The sequence below is a fragment of the Nycticebus coucang genome, chromosome 6 (genome assembly GCF_027406575.1).
Source record: "Nycticebus coucang isolate mNycCou1 chromosome 6, mNycCou1.pri, whole genome shotgun sequence".
Classification (NCBI taxonomy): Eukaryota; Metazoa; Chordata; class Mammalia; order Primates; family Lorisidae; genus Nycticebus; species Nycticebus coucang.
In genome coordinates this window covers 60,305,354-60,325,467 of record NC_069785.1, presented here as the reverse complement: position 1 = coordinate 60,325,467, position 20,114 = coordinate 60,305,354, and the positions used below count along the sequence as shown (strand labels likewise).

Genomic DNA, 20,114 nt, shown 5'->3' with positions numbered 1-20,114 from the left:
CACTGACCAGCTGCAGTTTAGGCCCTGACCACACCCCTTGAGAAATCACCCAAGAATCTGAACTCCTGGGGGACAGGCCTCCAGACCTCAGAGTGAGAGTGGAGGGGAGTGCTGCAAGCTCAGAGTTGCAGGTAGAGAATATATACAGTTTTATACAGTTTTGTGCCTGGCAGGAGAATGCCGTGGCACCCTAGTAGAGGAGGTAGGTCCAGATTTTAGAGGGTCTCTCCCGTGGAGTGTAGGGGGAGGACCTTTGAACTCTGTTCATTTGTTTGTGGGGCACTCCGAGCCATTCTCATGGCGGAGGGGACTCCCATCCACTTGATGATGGATTTTGTACCTTTTGTTTGTGTCCTTGTGGTCGCAGGTCGCCTCAGCGGGGTTGATGTGCATTCTTCAACCTTCTCTCTTGGTGCAGCTCTAATCCACCCAGTTACTGGCTAAATTTCTGTCCTTTAACTCTCCTTCTGGATGGGAGCCTCTGTGGAAAGCTGGCTTCAGTCAGCCATCTTTTCTCCGCCACATGAAGACTTTTCTTATGAGAATCAAATTATTGATTTCTTAAGAAGCCAGCCATCTTTATACTTTCCTTTCTCACACCTGCAGGGGGTCTGGTCAGTGCCCAGCACATAGGAGGCCACTGATACGAAACACGTAAATACTGGAGTCAATCATTTTTTAGAATATTTGATAAATGTACACTCGATACCCTAGGAAGAATGTTGGAACTTTGCATGTGTATAAGCAAAGGTAAGAAATATGATCTTTTTTTTTTTTTTTTTTTGTTGCAGTTTGGCCGGGGCTGGGTTTGAACCCGCCACCCTCGGCATATGGGGCCAGTGCCCTACTCACTGAGCCACAGGCGCTGCCCAAAATATGATCTTTTAATAATCCAGTGTCAGCTTGAAGGTAAGTAGTGTAAAAATGAAAAAAAAAAAAAAAAGCCCTCAAACTTATAATGCTTCGGTAGAGTCTCACACACATGTCCTCAAATACTCTTAAAGTCACACTGTAGACATCAGGTCAAAGTTACTAGTTCAGCTCTTGCTTTAACATGCAAGGAATCACATGCTTTCAAAGTGATTTCTGATTATTTTCCTCCTAGTCTTGCCACCTCTAAAACTAGCTTTTCAAGTGAATTCCTAGCCCCACCCACCTTTCCAGAAGTGGGTGGATATTTTTATAATTATGAGAAATGACTATTTCTTTGTAACCAGAGAAATTAAAAGCTAGAATTTTAATAACTGAAAATATTATGTAAATTCATTTTAGATCTCTAAATATTCTAAATATCACTGACTACAGGAACATTCAGTTCCCCAAATTATATCTTGATGTATCTTCTCATCTATAAAATTAGGTGTGTTTGGAATCATCGTAAAGTATTAGTATAGCAAGTCAAAGATTTTGTTTAATTCATGATGTTAATTTTCTCCTTGAGTTTGTTTTCTTAAGCATTTATTATGAAAAACTCAGGTCAGAAAAATTCAATAATTTGGAATGACAATCTGGATCCTTAAGTTTTGATCCTGATAAGTGTCTTCAAATGTGTATTTCTTTTACAATTCTGATCTTTAAATCCCTCTCAAAAGACATCTTTCTCTGGACAACATATTGTTTTACCAATGTTAGCAGATCCAGAAAACTCCTTATGAGCAGTATAGTACTCAGAAAATGTTCAAATGGAAAATTCAAGCTATTCAAGTTATATAACAGACTATTTCCTTTCCTCATAGCAGAAAAGTTTCAGTCCTTTCAATTGGCAGGCAGATGCTGCCCTAATGCTGCCTCCATATTCATTAGCCCATAATGAATCCATTACTTGAATATGTAAGTTTGGCTAATTAGATGTAAGACATTTCAGATTTAAAGGGTAATAATAAAAAATTTAAGCTCCAACACCAGATCAAGCATTTACGAGTTGATAAATGTGAACTGGAAGGTGCACAATTCCAATATAAATTAGTTAATTGCCTCTGTTAATTTAGGTGAAATACATTAGCAGAAAGGTCAATCCATTTGAGGCTGGATGTGTTTTTTTAAATACTAAATTAAAAATAGCAAATCAAAGAGCACTACAAAGTGGGAAGGCATGGGACTCACTTTTCTAGTCCGGAGGTTATAGAGTGGATTCAAGTGACCCCAGAGAATTAACCTTCTGTGGGTTAACCAGTGGTTCTCAAACCAGATTGTGCCTTGTAGATACACCAAGAAGCTTTGTTTAAAATATCAAATATCAGCTCGGTGCCGGTAGCTCAGTGGTTAGGGCGCCAGCCACATACACCGGGCCTGGCGGGTTTGAACCCAGCCTGGGCCTGCTGAACAGCAATGACAACTATAATAAAAAAGCTAGGCATTGTGGCTGGCACCTGTGGTCCCAGCTACTTGGGAGGCTGAGGCAGGGGAATTGGTTAAGCCCAGGAGTTTGAGGTTGCTGTAAGCTGGGAAGCCACAGCACTCTATCCAGGGTGATGTGGTGAGACTCTGTCTCAAAAAACAAACAAACAAAAAACATTAAATATCGACTTACACTAATTGAAATCTCCAGAAGTAGGACCTGGCATCAGTATATTTTGAAGCTCCCTAAATGGTTATAATTGTAGCCTATTATCTTCTGGCTAGAGCTATACCCAAAGGTCTTATACTTGAAATCACATAACTTGGTTTTGGAAAGCAGGAAGCAATCTCAACTGTAAGTATTTGCTTTTGGGAATTCCAGTTTTTTTTTTTTTTTCTTGTTGAGACACAGTCTCACTTTGTCACCCTTGGTAGAGTGTTGAGACGTCATAGCTCACAGTAACTTCCAACTCTTGGGCTCAAGCAATTCTTTTGCCTCAGCCTCCCAAGTAGCTGGGACTATGGGCGCCTGCCACAACACCTAGCTATTTTTATTTTTTAGAGATGGGGTCTCATTCTTGCTCAGGCTGGTCTCAAACCTGTGAAATCAGGGCAATCCACCCACCTTGGCCTCTCAGAGTGCTAGGATTATAGGAATGAGCCACTGCACCCGGAATCTCAATTTTATAGTTAACTCACTAGATAGCATCATTTACCTTTACCCTAAAAACATGTCAAGGAAGTTTTTTGTCGGGCCATGTTGGGAAAATCTTGAGAATATGAGATGCAAAAAATACTTACAAATAAGGATTTATTTATCTTGTATTCTCCACAGCACCTGGAAGAGTATAAAGGGCCAGGTGTGGTGGCTCACACCTGTAATCTTAGCACTCTGGGAGGCTGAGGCAGGTGGATTTCTTGAGTTCAGGAATTCAAGACTAGCCTGAGCAAGAGCAAGACCCCATCTTTACTAAAAATAGAAAAACTAGCCAGGTGTTGTAGCAGGTGCCTGTAGTCCCAGCTACTCAAGAAAAGGCAAGAGGACTGCTAGAGCCCAGGAGTTTGAGGTTGCTGTGAGCTAAGATGACAGCATGGCACTCTAGTCTGGGGCAACAGAGTGAGACTTTGTCTCAAAAAAAAAAAAAAAAAAAAAGAGTATAAAGACCCATGGGAGTGGTTTGTCTCCTGATACTCTTTTTCACTTGCATTCTACACTGGATATTCTGGATTCTTTCCTGTCTTACACGGCCCTTCCATAGCTTCACATATTCAGTTACCATCATTCCAACCTCGCTGCGAATTTGAGGGCAGGGAAGTGCCACAGACTTCTTTTGTATTCTTCAGAGGTTCTATGTCAATGCTTGGCACATAGTATTTGGTCAATGAACATTTATGCCATTGAATTTATTTGAGTGATAGAGAAAAAACATACAGGAGCATCTGTGACATCCAGTCATGGAGTCACAGATGCTCTGAAAGGGGAATCTGCATGCCTGAAGCAAGATCCTTCCTTGTCACTTGGTGCTGAGTGTTCAAATTGGGTGCTAGTGTCCTGTGCCTTTCACAAAGGAAACTGTTTGGCTAAGAAAGACATTACACTTCTGATGTCAAAATATCTAACATGTTCCTCATCTTTTCAGTGGCCCATTCTAGCATATGAAAGGAGATAGCAACTCTTTCTTGGCCTGGTTCTCTGGTGAATATCAGTATAGGTCTCTGTCCCAAACATCACCAAAGTTCATGTGAGAATTCTTTATGCCCAAAGATCCTTTGAGTTGAGTGGTCGTACAAAGGCAGAAGGACTTGGAGAAGTTGATGTGTAGCTTAGAAACGGGAAAGTCCTATGGTAAGTAACAGCAGTTAAGATTTACGTGTTGAAGTAAGAGATTTTTAAAGTAAAAAGAAAACTGTAAACTAAGGAATGTGAAAGGAAAGGAAAGCAAACTTAGTTACATGCCACTAACTTATGTGGGCAAGAAAAGAAAGAAATTCTGGAATCTACCTATTAATAACTCTTCTTCACCCACATGATAAAAATAGTTGCTTCCAATCTGAGACACACCCATGTGACTCACCCTGTGATAGATACTGAGTTGTCTGAACACTATGTGAGTAGGCTGCAGTGTTCTAAGTATTGCATTTTCTATGGTAAATTTGGCTAAAGAGCACAACTGTTCTTTTCCCAAAAGACAAAAGGTCTTGTAATGGAAATCATTCTCCTACACTAATGGCAGTCTTATGTTTGTCTGCATCTTGGAGGTTCTTTCCTTCCAGATTAATTCAAATTAGATAACAATATCTCCTAAAGATTTCTCTCTAGTATGAGATAAAATACATTGAATTCTAGCTATTCCATTTAAACGGACAATATTCACTTGCACATACATACCATCAGCTGCAGAGGGAGCTAATGCCTTTTTCCTTAGGCCTTTTTGAAAAAGCCATGTAGCTGGAAGTTTAATTTCTCTGTGTTTGTTAAATGTGATTATTGATAAAGTATTGGGCTCATCCCTGTACCCAGATTGAAGCTTCTCTATTCTAGAACATGCACATAGTTGAACTGGGCTTTACAACAAAGGGAAATCTAGTTCCCACTCTTAAAAGAGTCTCCTGGGGTCCCCCCAAAGTGGAGGATATATTTAAAAGGAAGTAGTTGTATTTTATATCAAAACATAGTTTTTGGAGTCATAACCAATTAGGACTCTACCCCTTGCTATAGAATATAGTGACCAGAGGCCACATCGAGGAATGAGGAACTTAATATCTGGAGAATTTTTATGGTTAATAAACGCCACAATCTCAACCTCTTTTCTTCTGGATGTTAGAAGGAAAGGGATAATTAAATGAGAGTTTAGATCTCACATAAAAAGTTAATATTCACATTAAATAAAAAATATAAGTGACTTTATTTTATGGAAGTTTTCATAATGGGTCCCAAATACTTCATTAAGCATTTCTGGATAAAAATATGTAAAGCACTTTATAAGCTTTTGTTAATAAATTAAATAACATTTCTCTATAAATATACCTTGCATTAAGCTTTCCTGTTAAAGAGTTTTCAGGAAACATTTCAAATAAAGTGGCCAGGCATATCCCATTTGAGATGAATGAGATCATTAGGAAACACTTATATCTGAAATAAGCACTGAGATCATTCTGCATACAACCTAAGGGCCCTAATTTTTTAAATATCTCAAACAATGTGCCTCTTTCAAATCATTAGACTTAGAGTCATTTAAGGAACTGATTCAATTAACCCAGAAGAGGGAAATGCTATAATGTGTGATTTATTTTTGAAGATAAATTAAAATGCAAGTGTATCTGTTAGAAAAGGTGAGCTGTCATCACAGTTAGTAATGGGGACAGGAAAGCAATTAAGCAGGGCCACCTGAGGCTGAAATAGCCCTTGAACATAGAACCTTGATGTTCAAGCTGGACATTCAGTTTACCGTCAAAACCCAAAGTGTATCTGCTTTGAGAGGAATCTCTGTGCTCCATTTAGTTTCCTTCATTGATTTCTAAAGCACGGGTCTCACTTTAACAAATCATTTCCTCTCTTTAACTGCAATGAAAAAGAAGCCTAAATTGTTATGGCTTCATACCTTAAAGTCAAACTTCACATAAAGCTGATGCCTTAAAATTACAACTTTGCATTCTATTATTTAGGTGAGGAAATATGAAGCAAGAATTTATTTTTCTCCACTGCAACTCCAGGATATTGAGTCCACCAGGCCTAATAAATTGCTTTCACAAGGAAATAAATAGAGCACGCTGCAGCCTAAGTTCCCTTCTGCAAGGGGTTTCAAACAAGGTGTATCCTAAACAATAAATAATTACAGATGGGGGAGGGTGGGAGGAGAAACGCCATAAGGGTGGGAAAAAAATGTCTCTTAACCAAATCTGAGGCAAGACTGAAATTCAAAATGTTAGAAATCTCAAGGTAGTGTGGCAAAGACTGTCTCCTTAACCATTGTGAAATCTTGAGCATGTGTTATATGTTTTAAAATGAAAAAAAAAAACACTACAAAATCTATGGAGGAAATTAGAAAATAATGAAATAAGATAATAAAAGTGAAGAGGAGGAAAGAATAAGAATGGGAGAAGAGGTATTAAGTCCACCTTAAAAGTAACAGCAGTATACGGCCTGCGAACAGAAACCAAGAAGATTTATACTGCACAAGTAGGTATAAATAACTGTTCTTTTCTGCCAAATCTTGTCCATACCTTGAATTAAAGAATTTGGACAAAAAGTGGCAATAATCATCAGCTGAATATAGAGGAAAATATTTTTTAGAGGATGATCTATATGAAGAAAAAGTCTTTGAAATCTACAAACACAGAAGTTCACAGTAAAAGATGGGGAAAAGTAAACAAAACTTAAGATCAGACAGAAAATATTTCTCAATCAGAGAGTGTATGGCAGTTATTTCCACATTTGGGTGGATGTAGTCAACAGTGCTTTGTCTTTTGCTAAAATCAATCATCAATAAAATCTTATTAAATAGATGTGATGTGACATGTTCCACTTTGTCTTTAGAAACAGAAGACACAGTCCCTGTGTTGACCATTTTACTGTCTAGTTGCAATGTAAGTATCACACAAAAGGAGCCATGAGGGAACCATTCAAAGCAGCCGGTCACCTGTTACTGTACTAGACCTTTCCTATATGTTTATGAGAAGAAACCAAGAGAAACTCCCTTTCCTGCCTGAAATAGATAAAAATCTCTTTATTTGCTCTACCTCACTGTGTAACAAATGTTAATAATTCCATCCTTCTTGGATATTGGGAAATCTAGCCATGGTGATGGAAAATCTAGCCGTTTTCTAGCCATGGTGATGGAATTGGAGGTAGCAAGCAAGAACTAAGGGTAAAAACCCCGTTTTATGCTTGGAGAAGAATGTAAACCAATGGCTTGAGGTATAGTCTTGCCCAACAGTGTTCATTTATCAGGTCAATCTATGCAAGTTTCCTTTTTCTCTTCCTCAGAATCTTCTGACGGCTTCTCAGTACCTGCCTTTCAATCTGAGGCTAACTGCCTTACCAGCCTCACTAGCTGCTCTTCCAACCGCATTCCACATCCCCAAAAACATATTCTCACATCTCTATGCCTTTACTATAGTGTCCTATCCACTCTTGTTGAAGCTTCACTTCTCCATTAAGGCCCAGCCAAAGGTCAACTTCCCCAGACAGTCTGGGGTCATGCTGTCAATGTTCCTTTGTAACTTTCCCCCTGCAGCCTCTCATACACAGCCATCTACTGGTCTGAAGGGAAGGACTGCAAGCTCATTGACAGCATGGACTATTGGTCTAGTTTGTAAGCCAGGCGCTAGCACCGTCCGTTGCATCAGAAGGTGCTTAAATACGTTTGAAAAATGTTCCATGAATATCATTGCTCTCCCTTGCCAGAACCTTCTCTCTCTCCCTTCCAAAATCCAAGTCTTTACTTTTTTATTCCTTAATTGTATCTCTAACCCTCTAAGGCTTTAATAAAAGTGTATCCTTTGAACACATACTGTTATTAAGTCATAATTATTGTCTATGGAAATCCCCTGATAAGTATTTCAAAAAGCCACGGTCTACAGTTTCTCCATGAAAACACTCTAGGTAGAAACTCTGGGTTCTGAGAAGCTATCTATAGAAACTTATTTCTGTAAACCTAATACTGTCCCAAGAAAAAATATTTTTTGTCTATTTCCACTACTACTTAGTAGCCAAACACTGAGATTAAGCAGTTTTAGTTACTGAAGTTACCTAAGGCAGATAGATGTTCTCTGGCCTATACTTAACATCAAAAAATTGGGATTCTAGCTCTGGAAACAGTTGGTTCGTAGTTGGGCCCTTTACTTGCTTTTCATGGAAAAAATAGAGGGTTTATCAGTAGGCCCTTGTCAGCTTACACTGGGAGTGAGGAAGAGAAGGAATCTATAGAGGTCTTTTTATGTGGGTCTCACATTTAGCCGATGGAGCCCAAAGTCTGTTCTGACTTAGGTTTTTGGTTTACATCCACAAACGAGACGAAGGCTTGTGGGACTACGGAAACAAATTAGGGGGTATGGAGATGAAAGCTCAACCCCAAATGGTCAGTGAAGTGAGGAGCCCAAGGGCTGGTAGTATGATGGCTGTTAAGAGTGAAAACCAGACAAACAAAACGAGAGTTTCTGTGTATGTTTTGAGGCAAGGAGGGGAAAGGACTGGAAGAAGGGATTAGAGAAGAAAGTAAGGAGCCCATGAAACACGCAACTCCCAGGAGCAGAGGAGGACCAGGATCCACACACCCTGCGTCCCTGCCCAGGCCGCACAACCGCCCGGCAGAGGGCAGCAGCTGGGCGGAGAAGCCTGCGAGGGCCGCGCCGCGTCCACCGGCTCGCGGGGATCCTCATCCGAGTGCGGGCGAGGGACTCGCACCCATCACTGTCCCTCCCCGACCCTCTGGCTGCCGCGCACGTCGGCCACTGGGAGGGAGTGTGTTTGAGGAGGGGAGACAGAAGACAAGGCGTCCTCCCTCCCAGCCCCCGCCAGAGACGGGGAGTTGGGGTTCGGCGGGCCCTGGGACGGGGGTCGGCGGTGATCTGGGCGCCCCTGGAGCCGCCCTCCGCGCCGGGCTTTTCCCACCGACCCTGCGCGTTGTCTCCGCGCGGAGCCGTTCGTGACCCCAGCCAGCTCGGCTTCCGGGGGCCACGACGCTCTCCCGACTTTGGCCAAGGTGCGCTTCCCGCCACCGCTGACCCGGTGAGAGGGAGACGGAGTCCGGCTGGCCGCGCCCCGCGGGGACGCGGCGCCGGTTCGCACTCGTGCCGTCGAGGACAGCGGCGGCGGCGTGGGCGTGGGCCGGTCCCCGCGGCCGGGGGCGGGGACCGGGCGGACTGGACCGTGGGCGCCGAGCGTCCCGGCCGCGCGGCGCGGGCTTTATGTAAATCGGGGCTGCGCCGGGGCGTCCTAGGTAGGGCGGACCAGCCCCCCGCGCCTCGGCCCTCACGTCCAATAAGAAAAGCCCCAGCTTGACACCTGCCTATATACAGGCGAGCGCGCCCCCGGCCCACGGACCGCGCGCACCGCCCGCACAGCCCCACGCCGCGGGCGAGCGAGACCTCGGCCCGCCACCATGACTTCCAGTAAGATCGAGATGCCGGGGGAGGTGAAGGCCGATCCCGCCGCCCTCATGGCGTCCCTGCACCTCCTGCCGTCGCCCACGCCCAACCTTGAAATCAAGTATACCAAGGTAAGCGGTCGCCTAGCGCCCGCCGTCCACGGACACTTTCTAGAACCTTCTTTCCTCCTCTCCGTCACCTCCCTAGGTGGTAAGGGCAAAGTGATGGTCCGGGAGCTGGGGTCGCCAGGGCTACCGGGGTCAGTCTGTCCTCGCGCAGCAGAGGGGCGCCTTGACTTTCTTGGGGATGGGCCGTTTGGAGCGGCGGCGCGGGCTTGGGACGCCTCGGGGACTTCCCCAACCTGGAGCGCAGCGTAGAGGGGTCACCGTCAACCGCTCCTGCCCCGCGCGGGTTTGCGGCTGATTTCTGGTCCGATGCCCCGGGTCCCCGCTGTCGTGGGAAGGCGTCGGAAACGCCTCTTCTGGCGAACCGAGGCGGAGGGTTCCCCGCCAGGTTGGCCCAGCAGCCTGGTGTCGCTCTCGGTCGTCCGCCCTCGGGGCCTCTCGGCGGCTGGTCCCAGTCGGGCCCTCGGGACCCGGGCGGCGCGCACCGGGCTTTCCCTGGGAGAGGGTCGCGACACCCGCACTCGGGCCGGCTTGACAAATTTCACGGAGATCTGAGTGATAAGTACAGTAGAGCCAACTCAGCATTTAGTTTGAATTTGGCAGGAAGTGGCAGTTTCTCTGGAAGACTTGAAAAGTTTTTAAATTTGGACAAATTCGCGAGTTCGCTTTTGAACTGAAGAACTTAATTTTTAATGCCGAACTCTGATTATCCTGGGTTTGCCTAGCAGGAATTTTTTTGTGGCACCGCGTGCCAAAAGAACATGTGCCCGCTACCTAGTGCAAATTAAATTTACTTTCTTTCTCCGAATTTGACATACAAAACATTGTCAGCTATAAATATGGAGGAATCGTAACGTTATAGCAATTTAGGGGGAAGGGGGAGACAGATGGGATTTAAAACATTTCTTGAAGTCCGTTTCGCAGTTCTCTAGTTCAATTTTCTGTTTCTTTTCAGTAGACTTACACGCTAATTTCTCCGGATTAATTTAAACACAGGCTCATGTACAAGATGGTTAAACACATACTCTATCGTACTTAACCACCAGATAAATTAAATTTTATAGAGAAGTAAATTGGTTCTGTCTTACTAGGTGAAATAGAAAGACAAAACCAACATCAGAATATTGGTATTTTCCTTGCGTTAAGTTTTAGGACACCAACCAGGATGATTCGTGTTTTTAAATGTGGATTTAGATGGATTTGATGTACCTGTTAGTTTTTTTAGATAGTGTGACAAATTTTTCAAAGCCATTTTAATGAGAGGTCATTAATGGTTATAGCCTTTTAGGCATTGTTTGCATGACAATAGTGTCAATGTGTGACTCTTCCCTGGGTTTAGCAACAAGCAGGGAAAGCGTGCAGCTTAAAAGTTTTGTTTTATGAGGGTCCCTAACCTCTTCAGGCTCCTTTTAAAGGTCTTAAGATGTGAGATCTACGTATGAAAAAGGACCTAACCCTCAGATTTGGGAAGGTTTGATGATAGTCTTACAATTTTTTTTAAAATCAGATTTTCCTAATAATCTCTGAAAAGTTTTAGATATCTTTTTCAGAATTTAATTTGGAAGCTCTTCTAGTTCTTTTCCCCTAACAACCACTTCTCTCTTTTCTCTCTTGTTCTCCCCCAGTAGGAAAGACAACTGATTTATAGCTAATTGGAGCCTTTAATGTGGAGTCTTTCAGTTCAGGGAAGACTTTTATCCAGTATCCACTTTCCCACTTATTACAAAGAAAAACAATCAGAAAAGAAATAATGGATTGTAACTTGATTCTTTAATTTGTGGGGAGGAGGCACCTTATTTTTGTCTTGACAAACAGCCCTCATAAACATTGAGTAACACTAATCTGAAGGTGAGCTTTTCCACAAAAACTTGTAAAATCAGGTATCTGGGAACATTTCTGGCAGCTTTCCTCCTTAGCTCTTTAGTGAGACTTCTAAATTTTCTAGACAGGCATTGTGGACAAGCGGTTTTGCTTTTCTTTTCTAACACGAAGAGCAGAAGCTGTTCTTTTGGTAGCCCGGCATAATGGATAGTGATTTTTTACTTAAAAGAAAAGTAAGTTTAAGAGAGAGCTTAAAAAATGAATTTATGATCAGAAGTGAGGAAAATTATAGTAGCAATTTCAAGGGGGAACAAAGTAGAATGGACAGCTAGTCTTTTAGAACAGTGATACTGTATTCATTAGGAAATTTTAAGAGTATTAACTAAAAGCAACTATTTTGCTTTAAGGCCTATAAGTAATGTGTAGAAAACAAACACAGTTTTTTGCATCAGAAAATGGAACTATAAAACGAATGTAGATATATATCATTAACTAATTGCTTTGCTTTGTTCAACAAATGTATCTTTCATGAAAGATCTGACTTTTCTGTATGATTTTTTTCAATGTGATTTGGGGAACAACATGAAGTCATTAACAAATAAATGACCTGATCATGAGAATTTCAAAGTAGCATGCACTTAGAATGCCTAGCACTTGCGTTGTTGTATTTTCTGCATTTTTCACCATTTATTTTCTTCCTTAAAAAATATTTTACGTTTTTTATAAAAAGAATGGGAGAAATCATAGAAATAAAAATTTCTGCCTTTGTCCATTTATTCTGGAAATTCTCCAGAATTAACGATCAAGTCCCAAGGGTGTGGGCAGGGTTAAACTCATAGTTTTGTATTGACTTTTAGGCAATTACATTTTGTTTAAAAAGCAAGTGTACTACTCTGCAGTCCACATATCCATTTAAGAGTAATGATCAATGGCAATGCCATTTTTGGAATGTGTCTCTTTGCATTTCCTTAATATAGCAAGCTGTAATCCGAGTTTTAAAAATCATTCCTCACTAAAGAATACGTACGTATGTGTAGACAGAGACACATACACTTCAAAGACTGCACCAAATAAGGATAACTGACGTGAAGTATTGAGGGGCCAATTCGGAACCAAGAGATTGTGCGCTCCCTTGCCTGTATCCTAAAAAGAGTGCTGTATGTTAATGAATTCACTATATTGTTAATATGTTAATGAACTAAAGTTTTTCTGAGTTGCCACTTTTATCAGTCTGATTTTTATTATTTTGTATGACTGAACATATTATGGGGATACCATAGGCTCAGAACTTTACTGGCTAACCCTGACTGCTGGAGGTGGTAATTTCTTCCAGATTCTCAGATCTTTGGAAACTTAACTATTTACCCTACTTCTACCTTCCTTATGGGTTCTATCTTTTTGGTTCTGGTAGTCTTTCTCTTCCCACCCCCGCCCTCCGCCAGGAAAAACATCATGTTTTCTCTCTGTTGATCACTTTTTCAGTGAGAGTTTATACCTGTTACTAACAAAAGGTTATATTTTCTTCTAGCATCTGATACCGTAGGGAGCTAGAACTGAGGAAGGGGCACATTCACTGAATATTGATGTGCTAAACTAGAGGAGAAAAATAAAAGACAATCAACTGAAGAATTAGAGCTAAAGTACATTGGGTGCCTACTATTTATTTTATTGAACTTCTCTTTTCTGGGGTCAATTTCTATTCAATTCAGTGGGTATTTGAGTGTCCATGCTCCTAACGATGGTGCTTTCCACGATGTTGAACTGTGGAAACACCTGCCTTCTGGAAGCTGAAGATCTTATTTAAAAGACTGATTGCCAAAACTGGTTGTTGGTCAGCATGGAAGTAGTTCACTTGATCAATGCAATAGTAATAATGATGATGGTAATATTGATAATGCCACTTACATTTTTATAGGGTATAATGGTTTACCTGATATTTTCACATATATTTTCTTTGATCCTTGCAAACCCTTTAGAAAGTGAGTGGAAATAAGAATATTTGATGAAGAAGAACTTGGCCTTGACTTTTAAAAAATTGGTAGTAGAGCTTTTCTCACCATATGCTTTCCCTAATGATCTGTGGCATAAAATTTGTTTGAGAGGAAGAAGTAAAATCTTCCTTTTTTGTGTTGCTTATGTTGCAAACATGAAGAGAATATGAACTGTCCTGCCCCTCTTCCGAAGGAGCTGACTTTTTAAGTCAGCTTTTGATTCCCTGACTTTAAATTATTATCTTTGAGGTTTCTAGGCTTTTTTAGGTTTGGCAAGATTCTTACCTATGCCACAAATCTTTACTCAAGATTGTCTGTTTCGATCAGAAATTGTCAATCAAGTTGCATATTAATACAAGACTTTAGGTTTTTTTAAAAAAATACCTTTTCACAACTACATAGCTTTTTGATGTTTGTGTCATTTCCATTTATCCCAGGAAGCAAAACAGCTTCACCATAGGTTCTATCTTGATGTCTTCTACTACAAGGCTTATATTACCATGTAGAATTACAATTTGCTAAGGCACTTCTGGTATTTTTTATTTATAAAATGATAGTTTTCCTGTTTCAGGGTCAGGGATTGTCTGAGGAGCCTGTTTTGTGAAATCTGACTTGCTTGTAGACAGGCTTAAGAAAGGCAAGGGATGTATCAGTGAAGCATGATGATCAAATCATGACCAAACCAATAAGGGTTTCAAGTCCCAAAATACAGAGTTCTTAGTTCTGAGCCTCAGTTAGGTGATAAAATACAAATACTGATGTGTATTTTTGCCTATTTAGTTATCTTAGTGACAGTTTGCTGGGGTCAGCAAAGCATGAACTTTGTCTGCCTATTTTGTAAATAAAGTTTTATTGTAACTCAGCCCACACCCATTTGGTTGCATATTATCTGTGGCTGCTTTCAGATTACAAAGGCAGATTAGAGTAGTTGTAGCAGAGACAATATAACCTTCATTTCAGGAAAAGTTTACAAGCCATTGACTTGGAAAAGAGGAGGCTCTGAGTTAAAATGGGCCTTTGATTGAATCTTGGTCAGATGTGTACATTTCAACTATGTGGACAATTAACATTTATTCAGCACATTGTGCCAGGTACAGTGACAGGTCCTGGGGAGGCAATAGTAAAAAAGGTAGGTGTGGTATCTTCTCTCAAGGAGTTTCTTCAATTTCTACATCTTTCAAAATGGAGATAATAGTGTTAACACTATGGGGTCATTATTAGACCTAAATGAAAAAAATGTGTGCAAGTAAATGGTATATGCTGACAACCAGTCAATGCTAATTCCATTAAATTTTTGCAAAAGTGATTTTATTTGGATTATTATTGTATTTATAGATACAAATTAATGGAGGTGCATTTTAGGAAAGATGGTAATTGTATGATCAATACGGGTTTTATAAAACAGGTCAGTGTTTACTAGTTTAATTACTTATACCAGTTTAATATTCTGGGCAGCTATAAAACCCTTGCATATTACATTGCATTTTCACCACCAAATGGAGCTCTTAGGAAGTTTTTTCCACTAAGGTCTTACCTTTACTAAAAAGTCTCTATTTCAAACAATTTCCCAGCCAGTATTTTAATCATCAAATTGGATTTTAGATAATTGAGCCAAAATTCAGCATTAATACGCCTCAGTATGCCCAACTGGCTGAGCCTAAACACCATGTTGCAAATAGTCATTTTTGGTATTTTAAGTAGTTTAGACAAAGATGTTCGTTATATAAATTGAGGAAGTATGGCAGCATATGGGGATATTCTCAGAAGGTAGATACTTTTGGGCAGTGGGAAGATACCTTTGTTTTAATACTTTAAAACCAAAGAAATTTTTACTGGTCCTGCTACCCAAGATACCACATGAAAGTACGGGGGTCCTTCACAAGAAGAGTCACCTTCCAGAAAGTAAAAGCACCAGGCAACAACTATTTTGAAGGCCCTCCTAGCATTTCCTTAACTTCTTCATTCACTGTGACAGGTCATTTCAAAGCCATTCATTTCCCCTTGAACGCTCAATCTAATGTACATCAAGGTGATTGCCATAATGTCACTTCAGTTAATTTTTAAATTTTTAATTGCCTTTTCAGAGGTATGTTTGAGCTCTGTTTCATTTAACCTTTAAAATATATGGATTGCCCAAAATGGAAGTTTCTTATCTCACATTTCTCTGTTGCTCATTTGTCTGCTTTTAAGATTAAGTTATGTTTGAATTGTTTCCTTTTAGAATCTTAACTCTTAGGAGTTTATTTGCAGCAAGTCTCTGTTGAGTCACATGATTGAAAACATTTCCAGGGTTTGAAAATTCCAGTTGGAATAATAATTGGGTAATTTCACCACCTAGAGTCTTGCTAGGCTCTCAACAATACTTCCCTGGGGCTAAATATGGGGATTAATTGAGCCTTGTAGAATGTGGTTAAAAATTAGAATGTCTGTGAGTGAACATTCTAATTTTTATTATAGAAGGAAGCCTTCCTTTTGCGGCAGTTCAGCTCTGTTACCTCTAAAAGTAGTTACCTACTCTATTTCCTCTCCTCATCACTGACCTTTGAAGAGCCAAAGTAGTAGTTTCTTTATCCCTAGATCTCTGGAAAGATAAAACTTAATGTCTAGGGCAGTATTTTTCAACTTTGTATTAACTCACAGCACACTTGAACCTATAGTTAAACTTCTGTGGCACACTTAAATTATGTTGATTCAAAACAAAGAGTAAAGAAAAGAATATATTACTGTGCTTTGAACTTCTTTTTGAAAATAATTTAATTAATGATCTTCAAAAATTTTCGCAGCACTCCTAAGAGCTTCTCCCGGCACACCAGTGTGCTGCAGCCTACAGGTTGAAAAATCACTGGTCTAGATTAAAATGGAAACACTTATCTCTTATCTAGAAGAATTTAGGCAATCATGGGTACCAAAACCCTTTTTAATCTTGATTATAAGAGATGGGAAAATTTTTTTAAATAATTAAAAGATTATATTTTAACGTATTTTCTCTTGCATAATTTTCATTCATTCTTAGTTCATTTCATTCATAGCCTCAGTCTTCTACTTCCAAGTCCAGTGACTCCTAGAATTTTTGTCATTTAACATCTCTAGGGATTTCTTACAGATTAGACTGAGTCAGAAAGTGGTATAGGTTGTGTGATTCTTCCCACAGGTAGAATGGAACCTACCTGCAGGTAAGTGGAACTGACTTAAGTATTGCAGGTTTAGCAAGCCCATTCATTATTTAGAAAATCCACTAATAGGCAAAAATAACTTATTTTCTGCCTCCCATATCCTTTTCTGTAAACACTCACATGGAATCTGAAGGCTGTGTATAAGATTGGAAGGAGGAGAGGAGATCAGAGGATCTTGCCAGGGCAGATGAAGTGAAGAAATGCCTGTATGAATACATGAAGAACTTATTTATGAAGGAATTTATTCAAGTCTTTTTTCCTTAAGTGTGACAATTGGACTTGCTCAACAAATCCATTTTGGAGAGGAGATCAGGAATCAGTATGAGACTATTGGGTTAAATTTCCTGAAACTGAAACCAGTAAATTCTGTCTCCTCTGTGTTTTAAGAGTCTGATACCCAATATACCAATGTAACTGGACGTTATCTCAGGGCCATTTTTATTTTTAATAACCAGAGCTGCTCTTTTGGTTCCCTAAATTTACTCATTTATTAATTTATCGTTTATCAAGGCCTCTCACGTATAAAGCATTGTTACTCACTGTTTTGTGTGTAAAGTATACATAGATGTGGTTTCTGCTCTGAAGAAGATCCCCTTCTGGGTGTGGAGTGAGGACTTGCACACGATAACTGTGGTGCATGATAGAAGATGCTAAATTCTTGATATGAATGCAGTTAAAAGTTTCATAAAGGTTTAGGAAATAAAGAGACATTTCAGGCTCAGCAGATCAATAGCATACTTAGAACATGTTAGATATACTTGATAGGAAATGAACTGCTTCATTCATACAGAAAAGTATAGGTAATAATATAACAAATGTATATATCTATGCCCAGATTTGTTAGTTCTTACTGTTTTGCAATATCTGCTTCTGATTTTTAAAAGAAAGACATTGAAGTCCCCCTGTGAAGTCCCCCCTTAAGTTTCTTTTTCTTTTCCCCTTTCCTTCCTCTGAGGCACTTAGCTTTCCCAGAAGTAGGTCTATCCACCTACAATATATGCTATTGTTTTGCCATCTTAAGTTTTTTGTTGAAAAGGTACCATGCTGTCTATATTCTTCTGCAATTTGTTTTGTTTGCTTAGCATCATATTTTCAAGATGCATTCATATTGTTGGACATGGACATGCAGTTCATCACTGTCATTGTTCCAGAGTATTCCATTCTTTGAATATATCCCAATTTTTGATTCATTCTGCTACTGATACTCAGGATATCTCCAATTGTCTGCTGTTACAATAATGCTTCATTGAACATCCCTGAACATGTCTCCCTATACACCTGAGTGAAAAAGCTTCTAGGATATATACTTACAAGTGATATTGCCAAATTTCTATCCCACATGGGTATACTGGTTTCTATTCCCATCCTATCAACCCCTCCCCTAGTATATTCCGCCAGCAGTATATCAAAGGTCCCCCCTATTATTCCACATCCTTGCCTATACATGGGATTCTCATACTTACTAAATTTTGACAGCCCAATAAGTGTGAAAGGGTATTTCATTGTGGTTTAGTTTGCGTTTCCTTGATTTCTTGTGAGACTGAGCATCTTTCCATGTTTCTTGTCCATTTGGCTTTCCTTCTTAGTGAATTGACTATCTTTTTCTGTGTCTGTGTGGTTACTAATTTATGGAAATTTTTATAGACGTGTTTGAGATTATAATCCCTTGTCACTTATATACCATGTAAACATTTTCTTCCTCCTTGTGCTTTTTCTCCCCTTTTGTGTTTCTGGTGTAACTGTCATACAGTTAAATGCAAATAAAGAAGTATTTTTCTTTTAGCGTCTTGTTAACAAAGTTCATTTTTATTCCAAATGTTTCAGGGTATTTTTCTTAACAGTTTTTGGAAAGATTATTTTTATATTAAAATATTTGCTTTTTTGAGGGCAATTGGTGGGACCACACCTACAGTGCATCTTACAAGGGTACATGTGAAACTTACTAAATGTTAATTATAAATGTCTTAACACAATAACTAAGAAAATGCCAGGAAGGCTATGTTAACCAGTTTGATGAAAATATTTCAAATTATATATAAAACCAATGCATGGTGCCCCATGATTGCATTAATTTACACAGCTATGATTTAATAAAAAAAAAAAAAAGAAAAAAAATTTGCTTTTTTGCATTTGTGTCTGAATTCCCTGGAACTGGTAATCGTTTACTTATGAAGACACAAATAAATCTTAAAGACAAATGTTGTAACATATAGGAAAATCAAACACTATTAAAGTGTAAATAATATAAAAGAATTGTATTCTTTGCAATCTTGCAATAATATTAGGAGGCTCAGAATGCGTGATTCTCTATAATAGAAAATATGATAAACTATTCCACTTCGATGGATGATTTTAATACATGTTAATTTCCCTAAACTCAGAATAATAGTGCTTTCCGTAAAGCTACCTTAAGGGACCATTGTATAAAACTCTGGGTTAACAGGATTATTATAACTTACTCATGTCATGACTTAATTTTCCCACCTTTCTTTTATTACCTAGAACAAAATTAAGTATTAAAATTGTAGCTACCGTTGTGCTTTCTTGCACACGCATGCTGCACCACTTGCTTTCCATGGTAGGTTCTCTGTCTCTCTCTCTCTCTCATAAAACATGCCCCTATTTTTGCAAGGTCAAGGTAACATGATTAATTCTTTACTCTGTGCTGTTTGTTGATGGGTGTGGAGAGCACATGGATAAAAGACAGTTAATTTGAAAAGGAATTTCCAATAAAAAGATCTTTTGTTGAATAACTAACTTAATGCTGTGCTTCATCCTATTAGTGCAGTGAGTTTAAATTATTCGTTAGCACGAGGCTTGAAAATAACATTACTTCATACTTCGTTAACATTTTAACTTGTGTTGTAAACTCAAAGCTGGCATTATATATTTATTTTTGTATTTTGATTTCGGAAGTGATTTGATTCATGCCTGTGTGCCTTTGATTCTAAAGAAGATATTGGTAGAAGAGTGAAATTCTCCAACCTTAAAACTGAAACTAGCTCTTCAGTTTTACATATATATTATTATATATAATGCCTAACAAAGTTGGCTGTGCAACCTACTTTTTTTACAATGCATTTATTTTCTCTGAGCTCTCTTGTTCCTTATTTGCACTTCTCCTCCATGGAACAATTTTTCCGTTGTATTACATTTTTCAGTGTAACTCCCTACTCCTCAACTGTACTAGATTATAAACTCTTATTCATCTTGATATTGGTATTTCTCAAGCACCTATCTCAGTGTCCAGCAGTGTAGATGCTTTGGAAATGTTTGTTGAATAAGTACTGGTTATAATATCTATTATATTATTATAATAGCTATTAATAGTTATAGCTTTTATTATCAGTACCATAATATGTAAAGTGATTTTCACATATGAGTCCACTTAATTCTTGGGGCACTCCTACAATGTGGATGTTATGTTACTATCTCCGTGTTATAAGTATCTCCATATTTAATCAGCATATTAAAGTTAGATAATTTATTCAGCTGAATAGCAATAGTGGGTGGCAATTCCAGGACTCAGTACTCTTCCTTGCTCATAACAAGAACAAACAAACATAAGAACCACAATA

At 39.4% G+C, this 20,114-nt stretch overlaps 1 protein-coding gene across 2 annotated transcripts in view; it reads left to right on the top strand.

Annotated features, from left to right (window-relative positions):
* The first annotated feature begins 8,798 nt into the window (after positions 1 to 8,798).
* ALDH1A2 (aldehyde dehydrogenase 1 family member A2) overlaps positions 8,799 to 20,114 on the top strand; it is a 102,398-nt gene continuing 91,082 nt past the window's right edge. Inside the window, exons 1-2 of one of the 2 annotated variants that reach the window (XM_053593608.1) lie at positions 8,799 to 9,041; positions 9,358 to 9,557. In XM_053593608.1, coding sequence (XP_053449583.1) covers positions 9,441 to 9,557 — 117 coding nt within the window. In that variant the 5' untranslated portion in view covers positions 8,799 to 9,041; positions 9,358 to 9,440. Of the gene's footprint in view, positions 9,558 to 20,114 lie in introns of both variants that reach the window. The other variant, XM_053593609.1, reaches the window with a different exon arrangement.